Source organism: Mobula hypostoma, chromosome 13 (assembly GCF_963921235.1).
Source record: "Mobula hypostoma chromosome 13, sMobHyp1.1, whole genome shotgun sequence".
Lineage (NCBI taxonomy): Eukaryota > Metazoa > Chordata > Chondrichthyes > Myliobatiformes > Myliobatidae > Mobula > Mobula hypostoma.
Genome location: NC_086109.1, coordinates 76,349,705 through 76,358,993, shown reverse-complemented (window position 1 = coordinate 76,358,993; position 9,289 = coordinate 76,349,705). Strand labels below are relative to the sequence as shown.

The following is a 9,289-nucleotide window of genomic DNA, read 5'->3' as shown; positions in this document are numbered from 1 at the left end:
TATTCCACTGACATCAATTACTTTCAAATTGTGCTAACAGCAAGGTTTGGGCAACAGGAAAGCTGGCACATTTGACCTACTCAGATGAAGTTAAGCTGCTGCTTCTAAACTAGGTTCTCTGACCCAGCAACTAAACAATAATAGGTTTCAAATGCTACTTCAAAGTAGTTGAACTTTCAACTATGGAATGGAATAGATATACATTGTTCAGAATGGAGGCATGACATTTAATGAAAGTCATGACAATGCTTTCGTTACGTAACCAGCAATAATGAATATCAATCGAAACAGGTTATAATAAAACAACCAAACATCTATTAAACACGTAAAAACGATAAGGGAAAAAAAAACAAATGAAAACTTTAACCGGAAGTTAACTGTTATGCAGCCATTCAACAACTCGTCACTCGGCTCTGGTTCTTAAAGCATTAAATGCGAAAACAGTTCTTAAAGCGATACAGTCATAGTTCTTAAAGCGATAAATTCAAAAGTCCAACAGATTTATATGTTCAATTGGGAGAGACTTCTCTGGAGAAGGATTTCTTCATAGACACGACTTTCCTGCTGGTTCTGTCCACAGGATTCACGATGCCGAAAATAAACAGTTTAAATCAACTGACCTTAAATTCTTTGAGAGAGCGCAAACCGTCGCATGAACTCCTTGCTCTTTTTGGCAAGAGTTATCTCTGATGCAGGTAGCTACTCCTCCAATGAAGCCTCAATAAGGTCGATCCTTTATTAAAATTGCCAAACGATGCCAACTTCTCCCGATCCTTCAGTCCCGTACTTCAATAAATTCTTCACTCTCCCTTCTATTGTTGGAATTGGGTAAATCAACACATCTAGCCAAAAATTTCCAGTCCAATAATATGGTATCTTGCAATAGAACGCACACTCCATTTTAAAAATGAAACTGCATCACAAAAACAAACACGCAACAGAAACGGAGATACAGCACGTTCTACCTGGAAATCTACAAACTAAAAACCAACTGCGTCACCTGGGTCGACCCATATATGGTCATGGTGCATGTCATCACATGACCTCACCCACAGGAAAATCACATCAGGTGACCTCCAAAAGACCATTACATCATTCTCACAAAAAAAAAACAGATCTCCTTAAGCATGTAACACCTCCCTCCAAAATAAAAATTTGGTCTCTTGAAGAACAAAATTTTAACAATTTATACAAAAAAAAATACAAAGGTATAAAATTTACAAAATACACAATACATACAATGTTATCTTTCAGCCCTTTACAAACTAATGTAGAGTAGGAGTGTTACAAATGTTAAAATATCACTCCAAAAAAACAAATTTTCATTGTACATTTAACACCTAGACAAACAATCAGTGATCACTTTGTCTTTACCCTTAATATGAGTGATCAAAATATTGTATTCCTGTAACATTAGACTCCAATTTAATAATCTTCTATTTTTGTTTTTCATCTTACTCAAAAACACTAATGGATTGTGATCTGTATAAACTGTGAGTGGTTCATGAGTAGTACCAACATACACTTCAAAATGTTGTAAAGCCAAAACAAGAGATAACAATTCTTTTTCTATTGTTGAATAATTTCTTTGATGAGCGTTAAATTTCTTAGAAAAATAAGCTACTGGATGATCAATTTCATCACCACCATCTTTTTGAAATAACACTGCTCCTGCAGCTTCATCACTAGCATCTATAGCTAACGAAAAGGATTTTTCAAAGTCAGGAGATTTAAGTACAGGTTGACTACATATTATAGCTTTCAATTTATCAAATGCCTCCTGACAAGACTCTGTCCGAACTTCTCATTTTCCTTCAAGAGATTAGTTAATGGAAGAGCAGTGTTCGCAAAATCCTTACAAAATTTTCTGTGATATCCTACCATACCCAAGAATCTTCTGAGAGTTTTCCTACCAGTTGGAGAGGGTACTTCTAAAATTGCCTGAACTTTTGCTTGAACAGGTGCTAATTTTCCCTGACCCACAACATAATCAAGGTAAGTCACTGTGGCATGAGCAAATTCACTTTTAGCTTAAGTTAATAGTTAAGTTAGCTTTTGAAAGTCTCTCAAATAATTTCTCCACCGCCGTAATATGTGCTTTCCACATATTATTCCCTGTAACCGAATCATCAATATAGGCATCTGTATCTTTTAATCCCTGAATCATGCTATTAATCATCTTCTGAAAAGTACCTGGTGCATTCTTCATCCCAAATGGAAGAACATTATATTCATATAACCCAGATGGGGTTACAAATGCTGAAATCTCTCTACCTCTATCCATCAATGGAACACACCAATAACCTTTTAACAAATCAATTTTTGTAAGGAATTTGGCCTGTCCAACTTTGTCCACACAATCATCTACCCTATGGATTGGATATGCATCTGTTTTGGTCACAGCATTAACTTTTCTGTAATCCATACGAAACCTAATACTATTGTCTGGCTTAGGCACCATAACACACGATGAACTCCAATTTGAATTAGAATGTCTAATAATATCATTCTCTAACATATACTTAATTTCTTGATCAGCAAGTTCACATTTTTCCCTGTTCATTCGATATGGATGTTGTTTTATGGGTTTTGCATCTCTAACATCTACATCATGTGTAGCTACGGTGGTTCTTCTATAGACGTCTGGAAATAAATCTCTATATTTAAAAATTAACTTTCATCTGCTCTCTGTAAATGAGCTAATTTTTCATCAATATTTTCCAGAATTTTTGAATTTGGTAACCTGGCTGAAATAATGTTGTGTTTAAAATGAGTTTCAGATGAATCCTCCAGTAAGTTTTCATCAAGATCAGACTCTATTGTTCACAACAGTCATAGTAGCAACCTCTCTCCCATAGTACAGTTTTATCATATTTATACGACACAGCTGTGTTGTCTTCCTCCGATCTGGGGTTTTTAGACCACATAATCCACATCATTTACTTTAGATTTAATCTCATAAGGACCATGGAATTTGGCTTGTAATGGGTTCATTTGCACTGGGAAAAGAACCAACACCTTATCTCCAGGCTTAAGTGACCTCATCCTAGCTTCCTTATCATACCACTTCATCTTCTCTTGAGCTAACTTTAAATTTTCCTTGGCCAAGCTACAAGCTTGTCTTTAAATTTCAAAACATAATCTAGCAAATTAGTGTGTACTTCTTTATTAATCCACTGTTCCTTCAACAAAGCCAAAGGTCCTCGAACTCTATGTCCAAACACAAATTCAAAAAGGACTAAAACCTAATGATTCCAGTACTGCCTCCCTTACTGCAAAAAGTAGTAAATGTATACCTTCATCCTAGTCCTTTTCATTTTCCACACAGTATGTTCTAATCATAGTTTTTAGTGTAGAATGAAATCTCTTCAAGGCTCCTTGTGATTCTGGATGATAAACTGAGGAAATAATCTGTTTTGCTCCTAGTTTATAAACTATCTGCTGAAACAACCCAGACATAAAATTACTACCTTGATCTGATTGCATTTCCTTAGGCAACCTAAGTAAAGAATTTTATAAGAACCTTTGTCACAGTTTTGGCTGTTATATTCCTAAGAGGTACTGCCTCTGGAAACCTAGATGCTGTGCACATAATAGTTAATAAATATTGATGTCCAGTTTTAGTTTTTGGCAAAGGACGTACACAGTCTACAATGATTTTTGAGAAAGGCTCACCAAATATAGGAATTAGTTGCAGTGGAGTAACTTGATTAGGTTTACCCACAATTTGACACGTATGACACGCTCTACAAAATGTCACCACATCTTGTCTTAAACTAGGCCAATAAAAATGCTTGGAAACTTTGTTCATAGTTTTCTTTACACCTAAATGACCACCCAAAGGAATACTATGAGCCATTATTGGAAATAAAATGGCATTCTCTGCAGAATTTCTAACAGTTCAACTCATGTTCACGGGATCCAACAGCAAAAAAAAATCACGAATTCTTCAATCCACACCATGCAACAATAATTAATACTGGAATGCAAATGATTTATTCTAGTGCAGCCAGTGAAAGTTTCATGTTTCCTCCACTTAATTTAGATGAGAGCAAGTTTAAACACAGAGTCCCACACACATTCGTGGTAAAGAACAGCACGTTAATTAGTTATATTGATGTAGGGAACAATAAGAATAAAAGTGACACCAGTAACAAATATCTTTCTCCAACATAACACAAGGAATCCAGTCTGGATTTTGTTTCTGAAACAGATGTAGATTGGGGAAGGGGGTACAAATATTGATTGGGAAGCCAGATGACACGTTTTAAAGAAAATTCAAGTAGTTATGTTTCCCCCTCCAAAAACTAGCAAGCATAGAAACCAGCTGAACATGAAATGTGCCCCAGAACAGGTCAACATCCATGATCAAGAAAACAGCATGCAACTGCTAATCATACTTCAACAGGCAAATTGTTGAGAAAGCCTTTGGAAGCAAGCGGGCAATCTCGTTACAATTATCTCCTGGTGTTATTTATTCTCTTATTCAATTGTTTCCTCTACATCCTCTATCTCTTCTGTTCTAACTCCAGTTCTGAAGAAAGCAGATTTGAAATTTTACATCTTCACAAATGCTGCATTTTTAGTGCTTATACCAAATCTCTATATTTCATTGGTTGTGCATTATCAACAAAAACTAGTAATCAAGTATATTTAGAATAACCAATGATGGTTATTGATATATCGTTGATCAATGATAGTGTACAAAGGAGGACTGATGAGAGGCGGTGAAGTAGGGGAACTCCGATTAAAACTAATTGGAAATGGCTAAGGAACCCCATGAAACTTCATTAGAACAGAAGCAAGCCAGAGCATAAAAATTAAAATAGCCACAACTGTTGATTTACCTTCAATTCACAACTAATTATGCCATTTAGTTATAGCATAAAGGTAAAAGAATACTAAGCTCAAGTAGAACGGTCACAAAGATTTGTGTTGATTTTTTTTCAACATTTCATTTTACAGAATTGAAAATATCTACTTCAATCGGTAAAATTAAACTGGCATGGGTAGAAAGGAAATTAGAGTGTATTAGGTATAAAGGTTAAACAAGCTTTACATTGTTTAACACTGGCTTCTAAATGTTTGGTTAAATTAACAGCATTATGCAAAAAAAATTTCACTGTCTCCCCATTCCTTTCTCATTTAAACTACAACATTGGCAATAACATTGAATTGGTACAATTGGAAGCCATCTGAAAATTTGTATGAAGCATTTTCAAAGCTGGAAATGTACAGAGAATTTTTAGTTTTTAATATATTAGCACCCTAATAATGAAATAGCAGTTTTTCTTGATAGTTTGCTGGGTTGATGTACCATTTTCTGCTATTACCTTGAAAGCTGTATAATGTGAAAGTACATTTTATCAAAAAGATGAAATGATTTACAGTTAATACCAAATGACTGGTATCTTTATATATCATTCCAATTCCATTAGAGACACAAGATAAACTAGCACCAGTGGGCTTTTAACTTTTAAGGCAGAATGTGCTTTTCTTACCGGTAAAGTGGTTTCTTTTAAGTTAGAAAAATACAGACAACACTTGTTGCCATAATTAAACAAATTGTAAATTGTTAAGTTTAATTCAGATCAGGGCACATAAGATGGCCTTTGACTACAACACATACATGCACAGACTGCCATGAAACAAAAGCATCCAAAAGAATTGGTTATACATTATTTTGCCACTTACTCCAATGGTTAGTGCAATTTGTGTGTGAATGGGGATACAAGTTTTGCAATTCTTTCCCTCATTGTCTGCACACTAACCTACTATCCATCAAACCTCCTACTATTCAAACCTAATTCTTATTACAATGTCTTTTGAAAACATTAAAAGGAAACTTCATTGTATTGTAGGCAGTATATTAATTTAAAAGTTTGTGTACATTAAACAAACTTAACATTAGCAAACTGCAGACAAAAGTTCGAGATCTCCATGTTGTTTTGCTGCTCTGTTCCATACGATGGCAACATCCAAATATATCATAAAAGTGGAGATATCAAATTGGAAAACATTGTGCATGAGAAATTTGTATCTTCCAGGATGTTAGCAGCTGTTCATTTGGTTAGAGGCAGTCTATCGGACAGCAAGGAGGCAAGCTAACCCAGCTATTCCAAAGCCAGCAACCGTTATCAACATATTCCGCACTGTTGATTCTTGCCAGTGCTCATCCCTGCTGAAGAATCTGAGAAATCCATCCTATAAAGAAAATGATAAAGAAATGATTCGAGTCATTCATTTTTCCAAAAGCAATTCCTCAAGAGGTTCAAAAATTGCTAGGCAGGAATATAGAATTGCAAGGCTAATTGATAAAGCCCAATTATAAATATTAATCCTATTAAGTCCTGATTTTGAATTTACAACCAAACTCATACAGGATCAGTTGTAACAATACAGCATCTTTCATTTTAAGAACGAAATTAAAATAATTGCACCCTATCTCTACGATTAATATAATCAGTTACATTTGAATAAAGTATCCCTGGCAGATTACCAGGACAGCTAATAAGAGAAAAGAAATATTTTCAAAGCACACAAACATATTTACTTTTCCTGGGGAAAATATCAATAGCACTCAATTCTATTCTCAACTCCACAGCTTAAAAGGTGAGTGCAACAACTCAATGTAGATTATTTGCATGCTCTAAGATTAGTTTCAAAGCTTATGCAGAAATCAACTCCATTCAGAAAAAAAGGGAGAAGGCCAAGCAGCTGTGTTTGCTTCAAGGTCCACACTCAATATCATGCATTGTGTATGAATAAGCCCAGCTGGTGCATTTGTGTATCGTCTGCCAGATGTCTATGTAAATTTGCCCAGCCCATTTCTTTAAGCACTTTATTCACCAATACTTCCAATTCACTTACTGGTACCATATTTTTTTAAAAAAACATCATGCTACATCTACATCTTGTGTCATTTGGATTCAAGTGTTTCCAAGATAGCTTAAATACTCATGCTAAAAAAGAGACAATGATTTCAATATTACAAAGTGTATACACTTTCCCTTGTACTGAATTCAGTTCAAATTTATTACACAAAACGCTGGAGGAATCAGAAGGCCAGGCAGTATCTATGGAAAACAGTAAACAGTTGACATTTCAGGTGGGATCCTTCACCAGGACTCTTTTTTCCACAGATGCTATCTGCCCTGCTGAGTTCCCCCAACATATTGTGTGTATAACTTTCATTTCCATCTGCAAATTCTCTCTTGTTTTTGAAGTTTAAATTTATTATTTCATAATCTCAAAATCCAGATCAAAATTTATCTGGTGCATACTGTAACTTGTCAATATACAGAACTTAGTTTACAACCCTGCACAGAGAAAAATACAAAAATTTGCCTCTGGCATTTTATCAAATTAAGATTCTTCCCATAAATAGATTATAATCATGACTAACATGGCTAAAAGGTATTGAGAAATGCAACACACCTTGACATTTTTTAATCAGGTTAAATAAAGTCTGTTCTCATAAAGGACAAGACTAATTTTATACTTATGACTAACATCATATTTGCCAATACCGCAATTTTAAAGAATTTGGGAAATGCAACATGCTTTAGATTTTTTTCTTACAAAATCACAAGCAGCTTAGATAAAGCTTCCATTCATAAAAAGGCAAGATGAGGAAATACCAGGTAACAGGAGTCAGATTCTAAATAAACCGCTTCAGTCTGGTTATTAATGCCTTGGTTGCCATAATCACACCCAATACTCTATCGGGACCTTGATGTTGAAACGCTAAGAGAGTGTACAAAGCACGGGGACGGACATTTAAAAAATCTTTGGGTCTACTGGCTTACACAATTTAGCTGCAAGTGTATGCCCTGCTTAAGACGTCAGCACTTGCCAACTCAACACCAGTCACCAGGGGCTAGGCGAGAAAAACACATTTTAAGCCTTCAACTTGCCTTTGTTCAGATCCTAATTTTCTAAGAGCTGGATCAGGAGGACGCAAGAGCAGTACACGACCAATGCTCACTGCTTCAATTGAGAAGCAATGCAGAATTGTCCGTAAGCCCTCTCCAGATCACAAGCCAAGGGAAGGAGTTGAGAAGGGTCCATTATACCGACTTTCCATCAGGACAGGTCCCCGAGCTCCTAGAAGGGAAGGGAAGGGAAGGGGCGGGGGCTCGCGTACAAATGCGGTTAGCGGGTGCAAGGTCAAGCCCTGGCCTCCTATTCTCTTACCCAGCCTCCGTTCTGCTCGATCCATTCTCGCCTCTCCTTGCCCAGGTAGTTGGCCACACTCTCCGCCAGCGTGTCCAGTGGGCCCGGCCCAGCCTCGGGGCACATGACGACGCCCGAGTCCCTGAGGTGGCGGCACAGCACGCCGGCGAAGGCGAAGATGCTCACCACCCGGCCCCAGTTCATCTTCTCGTCGGCCGACATCTCCTCCACCACCCGGCGCAGGAAGTTGGCCGCCGCAGCCGCAGTATCCTTCTCGGCCGCCACCACCGACTCTCCCACGGGCCCGGCCGCCCCGCTCCGCGAACTGGCGCAGACCTGCAGGCCGTTCTCCAAGCGGCTCTTCATGTTGCTGAAGGCAGTCTGGTGCTGCTCCACCATCTGGTCGGCGACCTTGCGCAGGGTGAAAGCCGTCTTGTTGGGCGGCCTCTGCTCCCGGCTCGGGCTGAGAGAGTGCTGCAGGTAATCCCGGGCCAACACCAGCGTCTCCTGCCTCAAACAGCCGAGCATCCTCTCCGCCGTGTCCGAGTCAGGCATTGGCTCCGCCGCTCCCACCCTCCGACTCCAGCCGCTTCCCCGCACCGCTGTTGCCCCAGTAACGGCCGCCGGTCCCGACTGCTCGCGCTCCACTGACTGACCCTTCCCCCGCCCTAGTGACGCTCGCACTTCCTCTGCGCAAGCGGTCCCTTTAACTGCGGGTCACCGCCTCATTGTGACGCCGCTGACGTAATCCGTTCAGTGGCGCAAGGACCTCCGGCCGCCGGGTGCGGCCCCACCTCTGGCACACGGGCGCGCCGGTCCCGCCGGTCCCGTCGCCTCCAGTACACACTCTGAGCCCCCAGGCGCACCGGCACAATGCCTGGCACGCCCACCTTGGCTGCACCGGTCCGGTTCCTTTCCCACAGATTTAATGGTTTGCTGCTCCGGTTAGCAGCACCTGCCGTCTGCTATCCCCACTGCGCGGTTCTCGCCCGTGTCCCGGTTCCAGTCACCTACCACCGCGTCAAGTGCCCAGCCGCTCTTCTATCCGTCCGCACAATGCCAGCATCTCTCTCTCCGCTGCCCAGTTGTCACCGCCATAAGGGTCCATAAAATG

General features: G+C 39.3%; 1 protein-coding gene across 1 annotated transcript; it reads right to left on the bottom strand.

Annotated features, from left to right (window-relative positions):
- Positions 1-5,556: 5,556 nt before the first annotated feature.
- bcl2l10 (BCL2 like 10) lies at positions 5,557-8,867 on the bottom strand. Its single transcript, XM_063065976.1, has 2 exons — positions 8,197-8,867; positions 5,557-6,204 (listed from the first exon to the last, which is right to left on the bottom strand). The coding sequence occupies exons 1-2, from the start codon at positions 8,728-8,730 to the stop codon at positions 6,082-6,084; spliced, it is 657 nt and encodes a 218-aa protein (XP_062922046.1). The 5' UTR covers positions 8,731-8,867; the 3' UTR covers positions 5,557-6,081.
- Between the last annotated feature and the right edge of the window lie 422 nt (positions 8,868-9,289).